General features: G+C 41.5%; 1 protein-coding gene across 2 annotated transcripts in view; it reads right to left on the bottom strand.

The window, feature by feature from the left end:
* Window positions 1–110: 110 nt before the first annotated feature.
* Window positions 111–12,628, bottom strand: part of ADGRA1 (adhesion G protein-coupled receptor A1) — an 847,935-nt gene continuing 835,417 nt past the window's right edge. For both annotated transcript variants that reach the window (XM_077258539.1, XM_077258540.1), the window contains one exon: window positions 111–1,736. In XM_077258539.1, the coding sequence (XP_077114654.1) occupies window positions 518–1,736 (1,219 nt within the window). In that variant the 3' untranslated portion in view covers window positions 111–517. The remainder of the gene's footprint in view (window positions 1,737–12,628) is intronic.

Raw genomic sequence — 12,628 nt, 5'->3', positions numbered from 1 at the left:
AGGACCTAATAAGTTTCCTTCTCGGAGAAAGTATTTAAAGGTGTATGGTCATGTGTAGCTCTATGGACAACATGGAAACAAATGATATCTGTCTGACATGAGATTCGGTAGAAACTTCTATTTGGTTTAATATCACAATGTGTAGAACATATGAGAAAAATGATTGCAATAATTTATTGTCATGGTAACATTAGCAAGTGTAACACAGAGAATTGTGCCAGGAATTAACACAAAAAGAAAAGGATATTGCCTCTTCGATCTACTTTGCACCTTTGTGTTTGTGGTTCTTTGCAGGACGCTTCTTGATATTCCTCTTGAACATGTTATTTTCACAATTGCCACATTACAATCGGTTTCTTTGTATAACAAAACAGAACCAAGCATTGTACATGTACTGGTGTGCTGTACAGACACTTAACAAGTGAATTTAAAAACATGGCGTACATTTCATTTTTTTTTTTTCTTTTTTTTTTCATTTTTTACCAGCGCAGGAAAGACGCATGAGCTAGGCCCAGAACTACACAGTAGTTTCATTTCTCCATGGCCCCGTTTTTACGTTTCCTGCATTATCGGAACTATAGATCATGGCTTCATGCATGCTACCCTTGAGTAACCCGTTAGGATTTGTTGTGTTAAATGGATATGATTGTCTCCTTGGTTGCATCTCAAAGTGAGTATGGTGCACAGTGTCAGAGTCCGGCATTTTGCCACAACTAAATATTGCAGTACTTGCATCGCTGCTCTCGGGTTGGTTGACGGTAGGGTAAGGGTCGCTTGCGGCACAACAGCCCCGTCTGTGGCCTGTATGGTCCTCATGTGTACTGTGTGGACTGTCTGTGTGCGAGCTATGGATACTTCCATCAATGCTAGAAGGAATGTGATAGGCATACTCTCGCTCGGCGGCAGACCTATGCCGGCTGAAGTAGCGTGGCTTAGTTCTGCTTTTTAGACACCTGTGAACGTGCATGTTTGGTCTAAAGGCGCCTTCGTTGTGCACATGGATATGAGCTTCGTCTTCCATAAGTTGTTCACAGTGAATCTTTGCGCAGCACGGCGTGACGGGCGATAGGCAGGTCACATGGTTCTGCACAGCTTGTAAATTAGTGAGTTTGCAGTGACCCGCAGATGGGTGATTGTACATGGGCGACTTATTCGGACAGGGCGAATCCTGAATGCAGGTGGCGTGACCCTGGGCATCTCCGTTTATGTTCACTTTTTGGCGAGCGCTCGCTGGCACTGCGTAGGCATTCCTTTTCGAAGGACAACAGGACCACCAGCAGTGCCAAACGTCGTCTCGCTTTGCACAGTGATGGATTAACGTGAACAGGCCTAAAGTTACACAAAACGCTCCGTACAGGCAGCTGAAGATCATATCCAAGAAATGCCCTTGAGATACAGCGAGAGCCCCGAAGGTCCAGGTCGCTGTGAAGAGAAAGAGGGTGAAGGCGGCCGCTCGTAGCTGGGCCTTGAAGGAATGCTCATTTTCCAACAGGGAGGATGAAATCATGGAGCAGGTGGCCTGGGCAACCGGCCCAGCTTCAGTGATATGACTGTGACCCATTTCTCCGCCTGCCAACCTCTGCTGCTCCTCCGTCCTTTCCTTTAATTCGTACTTGCGCTCGGGATGACGCTTTAGCTGTACATAGGTGCAGAGAAAGTAAACGCAGGTGACGAGGACAATGAAGGCGACGGGGCCGTAGAATGCACCAAGACTTGGCTCCCAAGCCATCCAGCAGCTGTAAATGGAGAGAAAAATACAGACGTTAGTGCTGCGGAGGAACACACAAAAGCAAAAACACTTGTCAAGTAGGTTGTCATTAAAGAGAATCTGTCACCAGGTTTTTCCTACCTAATCTGAGAGTAGCATAATATAAAGACAGAGACCCAGATTCCAGCGATGTGACATTTATGGGGCTACTTGCTGCAGTTTTGATAAAATTATTGTTTTATCAGTAGACGATTTTCACCAGAGGACTAGTAAACCTGCTGCCATGTAGTCCTCCATATTCATAGGCCCCACCACCGACTGGCAGCTTTCTGCCTATGCACGTTGTACACAGAAAGCTGCCACTCAGTGATGAGGACGGGGTTATACAGAGCTCAGCATTCAGAGAACTGCTAGATCTGCAGCAGAGAAAACAGTGATTTTATCAAAACTGCAGCAAGTCGTTCAATAAGTGACACATCCCAGGAAACATGATCTCTGCCCCCTACATCTGGCTGCGTTCAGGTTGGGTAGCAAAAGCCTGATGACAGAATCCCTTTAAGATAGCTTTAAATTGGTATTCCCTTCTCCAAGATCCTATCCCAATATGAGGTAGGTAAAATAATAATATTAGTAAATACATCCCATTAGAAATGTAGTACAGTTCTTCTGATTTACTACATAGCTTAGGTATCCATGGTTATGAGTATGAATAAATAACTAACTGTCACTGTATGGTTGCAACCACGGTTTTATACCTAAGCTACTGCTTTGTGCTGCACATGGGGTGTGATATAGCTTATCAGAAGAACTATACTACATATCTAATTGGAGGTATTTGATAATAATATTATTATTATTACACCTGCTACATATTTGGATAGGATCTTGGAGATGGGATTACTCCTTTAATTATAGCATGGACAGTGCAGACAGGACTCATATGCCCAAGAAGGTAGGCAGGAAACTATGCAGTGATTGACAGTTTTTGCTAACTCTTCCATCTTAACATTAGTTATTGTTTGAAACTCCTTCATTGTCAACTGTAACGAGGATGACTTTAAATACATTTACAGGTGTAGTTGGTGCTACTGATGGCATTTGTGTCAAAACACCTTTAATCGGCAATTAGGCCCTCAAGATTCCATTGATTCCATTGCATTGATTGTGGTGTGATCCGATTTTCTTGGATAAGGAGAAGATCAAGACAAAAGATGTCTCCATCTTCTCCATCGTGTGGTGCTGCAAAAATCAGACTGCACTCAGATGTCATTCGAGTGCAGTCTAATGTTTCCCACGCACTCATTGATTTGCATGTCTGAGTTTGATCCGAACATTGGATCAAACTGGGACATGCAGTGATCAAAATCGGACATGTGCACGGCCCCATAGAATGACATTTGTCCGAGTGTGACCCGATGTTTTGTTGGGTCGCACACAGACACATAATATGGTCGTCTGCACGAACCCAAAAGCAAGTTATTTTACCTAAAATAAGAAATGACTACAGAAAAGAAAAAAGTGTAAAAAATACTAAAAATAATGTTTTATTGTATACACCTTTATATACTATATATCTGCTTAACATGAATGGTAGAGCGCTAGGCAAGGCAAGTATGTAGTAGCTTCCGAATCTTCTCCATTTGTCACTTTGAATGGTACAGAAATAGTTCCGTGGAGTTTGATAGTTCCTCATCCTAAATCCCGAGGCTCACTAATCATTCCAGAGATTTTTTGCTGGCTAAGATCTAATATTCTGTCTCTCTCCTATGAAACTGAGAAACGTTCTGTATTTTTGCTCTTTGCGAATCGGCCTCCTCTCGTTGGAAAAATCAGTAACCAAAAGCTGAAGAATGCCGTACGTCAGCACCTCACGTTACCTGCTACTGGGTGCAATAACATTAGTCTTAATATATTACTTTAATTTTAGTGCAATTGTTTTCCTTAATGATTGTTATTTTTTTTTTTTTACAAAATATAACTCAATGTGATATAAGCAATACAAGCGTCAAAACCTGATATGCAGCAACCTGTGCTACATAAATCTCTTCACTGCACAGTTCTTATACTTCAGGCTCTGTTTACACCAGAATATTGGCCAAAATAGTGACAACTTGATGGACCCTATTCTAGCCAATGGGGTACGTTGGGTGACGTTGGTGCCTATCCTGTAATAGATTCGGCATTGATGTTAGTTTCCGTTTTTTGTGCTCATAATAATAGAGCAAACAAATCCCGGAATTAAGAAAATAAGAAGTGAAAAGGGCCTAGTGCCAAAGCTGGGAACTGGACTCCTGGATATAAAAGGAGTGGTTTATATAAACCTCACCCAACGTGGGTGTTCTCAGGGGGATCGGGATGTTACTGAGAGGGGTGGTGGCATTCCCAGGAGGGGCAGCGGCATATATAGGGGCAGGATCGGATCGATATTCACAGATGTCTAACTGCACCCTAAGGATGTGTCCCCACGAAGAATTTTTGCAGACGAGGGATAGGGGGAAGGAAAGTCAGTTCGTTAAGTCCAGATGCACCTTGTGTGAGTAGAAATCACCGCACGGAGCCGCCCTGATCTAGGTCGTATCCACAATGCAGAAAATAATAGTTTTCTCCAGCGATGACAAAATTTCAACTTTATTTGTCCATTTTAAAAGCCAACATTGCTAGCAAGCCACAAAGTGTCCTCTGACTAAACCAACGCGTTTCGCTGAAAAGCCTAAAAAGTCATTTTTTATTTAAATGCATGTATTTGGAGCGAAAATCGTTTTTGCAACTGAATTTCATTAGAAATTTGCACCATTTGGCTTTTACAGGGTCTTTGACTAATTGCATATTTATCTTTGATGTGGTCTGCGGTCATAAATTTGCTAAAAGGAGCCCAGAAAAAAGAGAGATAAAACAGTTACGTTCTTGCCAAACAGGTAGAATGAGTTCTTTGACTTAACTCTCAGCTTATTTTGCGGCCAAACAGAAGGCAGAGGCAAAATACAACATTTTTAATGAAACTCAAATGCAAAAATTATTTTTAGCTCAAAATATATACAGCATTTAATAAAAAAAAGGACGGACAACCCCTTTAAATGTACTATACTTATACCTGATCAGAGTTTTTTTTTTATCAACTGAAATCTGGATCAGAAAAAAATCGCAACATGCTGCGAGTGGCCTGCAAGTCTATGGGAAAAAAAAACAGACAGCACACGGACCATCTGTACGCTGTCCGTTTTTTGCATTACCATTCTGTAGCATAGAACACTGTAAATGGTGCTACAAATGATTGTAGTATAATAGTTGCAGAGAAAAAAAACCACACTGATTACATATGTCGCACAGATGCCATGTGAGAAAGATCGGATTGTACTCGCATGACACTCGTCCTAATTTTCTGGATCAACATCAGAGCGATTTATTAATACTGATGATTGTGAGCCCTTACTAGAAGCCCCTTACGACTAATAGATGGGTAAACAAAGATGGCAAAAAAATCCATCTGTATGGACCCTAGTGGACACATGTGATGAAATATATGTTGAAATAAGGTCAACGGTGCTTTGGTAGCTGTGTTAACTTTTATTTATTCATTATTCATTCATCTTTTAATAGCTATTAGTTTTTTTCTAATTTATTTTTGTAAATTGTTGTGTTTATTATTATTATTATTATTATTATTATGTAATAGGTTTTAAAAAAAAAAAAAAAATACTTTGATTGTTTTGACTAGCAGATTGGTGTTAAAAGTAGCGAACAACAATAATCGATCAAACTTGTTGATATTTTGTTTGAAGATTGATTAGAGGAGACCTTATATCAGTGTACAAATGAATAAATGTGCGAATTAACAGTTCACAGATCTTTCTAATCATCTGTTTACACCTAGGCTTGCAATGATGACGAGCGACATCTTCTGAGTCTAAAGCAGGGGTGTCAAACTGCATTCCTCGAGGGCCTCAAACCATGCGTGTTTTCAGGATTTCCTTAGCATTCCACAAGGTGCTGGAATCATTCTGTGCAGGTGATTAAATTATCACCTGTGCAATACAAGGAAATCCTGAAAACATGACCTGTTTGCGGCCCTCGAGGAATGCAGTTTGACACCTCTGGTCTAAAGGAAAGAAGGTTTAATAATCATCGCAGACAGCGATTCTTTACTGTAAGAGCAGTGAGAGTATGAAGAGAATGGAGATCTCTGCAACGGTTGACTCATCTCATTGTGAAGATTGATTCCATCAAGAAGATGAACCTCTTTAAAGGGAACCTGTCAGCAGGATTGTGCACAGTAACCTACAGTACAGGTATAACGGCGCCAGTCTGACACTGTTTGTAGGTTACTCAGCACAATCCTGCTGACAGGTTCCCTTTAAGGCACTTGTGTCTTTATTCACTTCTGTTAACATTACAACTATGTAACTATTAACATATGGAATAATAAGAATTGGTTCTTTGTTAATAATGTTGGATGCCGTCCAATAAATGCTCACATCCCTCCATAGGACTAATGTGCCTATCATTATAATGACTTGGAGGTTGACACTCATTGAGTTAGGGTGTTATTAATTGTGTGTCAACCAGAACTAATTTTACACTGGGGGCCCGATGGCTGCACTGTATTGCATGCATATCGCCAGGTCCCGAACTTCCATCACGCAAACACTGATTTTTTTGATGAATGCTTCTCACATTTGAAACTCAGAAGACAAGGAGCTGATGGAATGTGAAGATCTAAAGAAACAGATGTGTTGACTTTGCTTTTCTGTAGCTTTCGTTTGTTTTTAATAAGTTTTCTGTTTTTTTTTTCATCCACATTAAGATTAACCCCTTCCTGACCTTGGACTTACCTAGTATATCATGGTTGGTAAGTACTTGCCGAGGGAGCTCCCTCTGCCCTCCGATCGGCACCCCCCACGCCTGATCATTACCATGGTGACCTGATGTCGTCATGACGACATCCGAGCCACCGGACTACGGCAAGCCCCTCAGACCGCGCACAGAGCATAATAATAAAAAAGGAAACATACATTGTACACGTAAACTTGTATTTTTATGTTACAAAAAATCGTGCTCATAACATAGTAAGGCCAAAAACAATCACAACAGAGGATATGAATATATAAATATTTATTTATTAAGTGGCGATTAACGAGCCTTAAAAATACAAAATTTTATAAAAACCAAATAATTTAGTATACTGTATATGTGTATTTTGTGCACATATCATATGGCCGGCATCATGTGTATTAAACCTGTAAGGACTCCGTATATATATATATATATATATATATATATATATATATATATATATATATATATATATCTAGAAAGCACCCATTGCTGCTCATCAACAGCTAGTGCTAAGGGCAAGAAAACAAAAACTACTTTAATACAAAAAAGTGCATACTATGTGCATACAGGTAAGTAGAAATTACCCCATATCTAATTGGCGGTCCATATAATCAGTCCCATACGCTAAGAAGTAAGTGACTCTAGATATTTTCCACCTGGAAGCACCTTAAAGTTGCACATTTTTTTTTGCACTTAATGCACTTGCATTTCTTTGCACTATATGCACTTTATTGTTTTTTTTTCTAATTACCTGTATGCACATAGTATGCACTTTTTTGTATTAAAGTAGTTTTTGTTTTGTTTTCTTGCCCTTAGCACTAGCTGTTGATAAGCAACAATGGGTGCTTTCTATATATATATATATATATATATATATATATATATACATATATATATATATATATATATATATATATACGGAGTCCTTACGGGTATAATACACATGATGCCGGCCATATGATATGTGCACAAAATACACATATATACTAAATTATTTGGTTTTTATAAAATTTAGAATTTTTAAGGCTTGTTAATCGCCACTTAATAAATAAATATTTACGTATTCATATCCTCTGTTGTGATTGTTTTTGGCCTTACTATGTTATGAGCACGATTCTTTCAGCTCCTTGCAGTGGTTCACTACAATATTTGCACATTTGGTGATTTCCTGGTGTTTTAAAATCAGCCTGACTATTTGGTGGTTTTCTGGTATTTTAAAATTGTATTAATATTTTATATGACACTTTGGAATCACTAGTGTGTTTTGTTAATGTTACAAAAAAGTACACGTTTAGCATTGACATGAAAGAAATGACCCGACCCATGAAATGTTCATGCTACTTAACCCCAGCAGTGAACACTATAAAAAAAAAGAAGAGCAAAATTAGGTTTTTTCATCATACCACTGAACAAAAAGTGGAATAAAATGCGATCAATAAAACGAATGTAAATAAAAATAGTATAGCTGAATACATTATCTTGTCCCTCAAAAAACAAGCTGCCATACAACTCCATCAGTAGAAAAATAAAAAAGCTGTATGTAGCGCCCCCACTGCCGCAGGGCCGAGGGGTACCCGGTACCGGGCCTCTGAGTCTCTGCTCTGGGGTTGTCACGGTGGCTAGGCCCGGTCCGTGACCCTGCTGAGGGGCGCACAATGAAAGGTGGTGGTATGGGATGATAACGTTATGGTGCTATGTAGTGCCGGTCGCAGTAAATAACGAGGACACCAGGTTGCAGTCTCTTTACCTCTTTACTGAAGGCTTCTGGGTCCTCAGTCCGGAATACGGTTAACAGGGCTGCGCAAGTCCGGCCGGTCCGATGGCACCTCCAGAGTTCCCTTCGCAGGTGGAAATCTGTGCCTACCTGCTAGCGCTTGTGTGTTGTGGTCCTTCCCTGCTGTGCTTACAGGATAGTACCCCACAACTGTTGTGTCTGTTTCTCGTGTTCCCTCACAACTCGATTCTGATGTTCTTCTACGTCCCCCTGATCTTACGGTTAGGACACACCCGTATGACGGGAGGCTCGGAGGTTCTTCCTGGGCTCTATCGTCACCCCTCTCCTGTTGTTACCCCCCTGTGTCTTCCTGGGTCTGGGTGAGACAGCCCGCCTGTGACTGACTGTCCTGCCGTAGGTTTGAAGTTTGGCTTGGAGCTCTATACTTCCTCGGCGTTCCGGCCACCGGTTATGCGCCTCAATAGGATGTTTCCTCGATCTTACAGCACGACTCCTACTGGTATTCTCCTTGTTGCGTTGATCTCGTTTCTCACTCAGCACAATAAATCTCGCTTCTTGTCCTTTCTTGGGTTACCGCCGCTATATCGTGCAGGCGCGGTCCCGTAACGTTCTCTCTGGTTGCTAGGCCTCTGTCAGGATCCCACCCCTGACAGGGACCCCTCCGAATCTTCCCCTACAACACCCTCTGCCACAAGGTGTTGCCTGGTTCCACCCCAGTCAGCTTTCTGTTCTAACTTCCTGCCTGACCCCCAGTTTTACCAGACTGTGAGGAGTGGCCTAATAAATAGTACCCTTAGCTCCCCCTGGAGGCCAGACTGTGAAATGTATTGGTGTCTGTGATACCTGGTCAGATGAACTCCTTCAGTGCCATCAGATGTACCATAGCCCCCCTTAGCGGCGGAGCCACAGTACTGCAACGACCTGGACTCTGGGGCGCTGCATGTAGCTCTCAGAACAAAGAGATAAAAAAATAATTATTTTTTCTATAATAGTTTTTCTTTTGCAAAAGCGCCAAAACAACTAAAAACCAATATAAATGTGGCATCGCTGTAATCGTACTGACCCAAAGAATGAAGCTGCCTTATCAATTTTACCACACAGAATGGCATAAAAAACTCCCCAAAAAAAACAATTCATGAATTGCTGGTTTTTGTTCATTCTGCCTCTCAAAAAATTGGAATAGAAAGCGTTCAAAAATGTCATGTGCCCAAAAATGGTACCAATAAAAATGTCAACCCGTCCCGCAATAAACATGCCCTCACATGACTCTGTGGGGCAAAATATGGAAAAATTATAGCTCTCAAAATATGGCGATGTGCAACAAAAATAATTTTTTAGTGTGTGGCAGCAGCCAAACAGAAAAAAAATACAGGGTAGTCCAAAAGTAGGTGGACAGTATGTGTAATAGGGTTATGAAGGGGGAGATTTATCAAACATGGTGTAAAGTGAAACTGACTCAGTTGCCCTTAGCAACCAATCAGATTCCACCTTTCATTTTCCAAAGAGTCTGTGAAGAATGAAAAGTGGAATCTGATTGGTTGCTAAGGGCAACTGAGTCAGTTTCACTTTACACCATGTTTGATAAATCTCCCCCTTCATAACCCCATTACACATACTGTCCATCTACTTTTGGACCACCCTGTATATAAATCTGGTATCGCTGTAAACACACCGACCCAAAGAATGAAGTCGTCTAATCACTTATAGGAATGGTATATAAAACAAATAAAATCAATTCTTCATCTGCTGTTGATTTCTTAATTCTGCCTCCCAAAGATCGCAGTAAGGCTCTGCTCACATTTATCCTGCACTCTGCACTGAGCACTTACATCAGAGTTTCTGTGTAAATCTCTGAAACATGATTCAGACGGACCTCCCGCAGAAGATTCCTGATAATGAGGCAAATGGAGGCACTGTAGATGCCGTATGGCCTATGATCCGAAGGCGTCTGTCTTTTTAGGCATACATAAAAGCACAGTCAGCCACAGTTTTGAGCACTTCTGAAAAGAATGACATATGCCAAATGGAGTCCAGAGTAACTCTGCTGCCTCATTATAAAGAATGGATCCTTTGGGGGTTTCATCCGAATAGTGTTCCTCAGAGATTTAGATGGAAACCCCAAAGTAAGTGCTTGTGAAGAGCGCCAGATAACTGTGATCCAAAATGTTATGTAAAATGTTCCCAACAAAAGCTTCAAATTAATTCACAAAAAACAAGCAAGTTCCCACCCAGTTCCATTATCTGTTAATGGAAATATAGGGGGCCTCCATGTTATTGGTAGTACAAAGGCTCTAGAAAAGAGAAATGGCTCCTGCCCCCCCCAAAAAAAAAAAAAAAAGAAATTCAGCAAATTCTGCTCTCCCAAATCCATATGACCCACTACCTTCTGAGCACCAGTGTGTCTAAACCACATTTAGTGTCCACATGTTTGGCATTTCTGTAGCGATGAGAGCCTGCTTAATTTATGGGTGCATGTCTCCAGAAGCAAGAGCTGGGCACTACAGCATACTGGGCACTACAACGTACTAGGCACTGTGACGCACTGGGGACTACAACATACTGGAGATTACAATGGTAGTTTGCAATTTTCACTCAGCAAACTGCTGCTTGTTTCTGGAAAATACTCATGGAGTCAAAATCATCATTACACCTGTAATAAGGAAGTTTTGGCCATTTAGTTAGCATTTGAGGAGTGACATCATTTTTATGGAGGGGGCAGTTCACCCGGGCACAGCCATCACTGATCACAAAAACTTGATGGACCTTGAATCTGCTAAACATATTAATCCTAAGCAAGCTAGATGGACTTTATTTTTCACCAGGTTTAATTTTGTGGTTAGTTACAACTCTGGGATTAAGAACATCAATGCTGATGCTTTGTCTCGGAGCTTCCCTTGGGATGGGAGTACCGATAATGTGTCCCTATTTTACAAGAGGGGGTGGTCATCTCCACAGTGTGTTCTGATCTTGAGGTTGATGTATTGAAGGCTCGGGGGGACGCCCTTGCTGGTCTTTCAGGGAAATAATTTGTACCTGTACATCTGCATCTTAAGGTTTTGGAGGCACGTGTGGGAAGGGGTTCAGAATAATTTAAAGCTCATGGGGGACAAATACAAATGTATGGCTGATAAGAAATGATTGTCAAGTCTGAACCTGGGGGTGAATGATTTGGTATGGCTATTCACCAAAAATATTTAACGGAAAGTTCCTTCTTGGAAATTAGGTCTTAGGTTTATTGGTCATTATAAGGTGGTTTCCATAGTCAACCCTGTAGCTTTTTGTCTCATACTTCTTCCAACTCTCAAGATCCATGTTTTTCACAGGTCTTTGCTCAAATAATTTGTTGCGCCTGTGGAACCGTCACCTTTACCACTACCACCGGTTATTATTGATGGCAATTTAGAATTTCAGGTAGTGAAAATCATTGATTCCTGTATGGTTTGCTACTCTGTACAGTACCGGTCTGATGCGGAGGAGAGGTCATGGGTTACGGCATCTGAAGTTAATGCTGGTAGGTTGATATGGTCCTTTCATTTGGCCCATCCAGATAAACCTGGTCCCGAGAGTACTGAGGCCCCTCGTAGAAGGGGGGTACTGTCACAAGCAGGTCAAATCCTCCTGGGAGATTTGGGGTTAGAAAACCACTACGTATTGTGAATTGCAGATCTTCCATTTAGCCGGTGTGTTTGGGTTTCATATGAAATGGATTCCATTTTCGTTGGTGCTGAAGAGGTTAATGACCCTTTCTATGCTGGTTAGAAACTTGCAGCTCCATCTCACAGCTGTTCCTGACCTGGTCATTTCCTCTCCATATAAAATCTGGTCAGACCTTCTCTTCCTAGCCAGTGAAAGCTTTGCTTCTCAGCTCCTTGGAGACGCTAAGCTGAATTGTAGATCATTGTTGCTACTGGAGAGTGGTCCATGCTGTTTTTGGGTGTATGCTTTCCTTATTGCTCTATTCCCATTTGATTGGTACATTCCTATCCTTCCTTATATACCTCTATACCTTTGGTGAGTGTTTGTATGTTTGTTACTTTCTGTTGCAGCGCCCCAGAGTCCTGGTCGTTGCAGTACTGTGGCTCCGTCACTAAGGGGAGCTATGGTACGTCTGATGGCACTGAAGGAGTTCATCTGAGCAGGTATCACAGACACCAATACATTTCACAGCCGGGCCTCCAGGGGGAGCTAAGGGTTCTATTCACTAGGCCACTCCTCACCATAGTGGGTAAACTGGGGGTCAGGCAGGAAGTTAGATCAGAAGCTGACTGGGTTGGAACCAGGAAACACCTTGTGGCAGAGGGTGTTGCAGGGGAAGATACAGTAGGGTCTCTGTCAGGGGTGGGATCCTGACA

This window comes from Ranitomeya variabilis, chromosome 4 (assembly GCF_051348905.1).
Source record: "Ranitomeya variabilis isolate aRanVar5 chromosome 4, aRanVar5.hap1, whole genome shotgun sequence".
NCBI classification, from domain to species: Eukaryota; Metazoa; Chordata; class Amphibia; order Anura; family Dendrobatidae; genus Ranitomeya; species Ranitomeya variabilis.
Note: the sequence above shows the minus strand (reverse complement) of the source record. Positions and strands in the feature narration are given on the sequence as shown.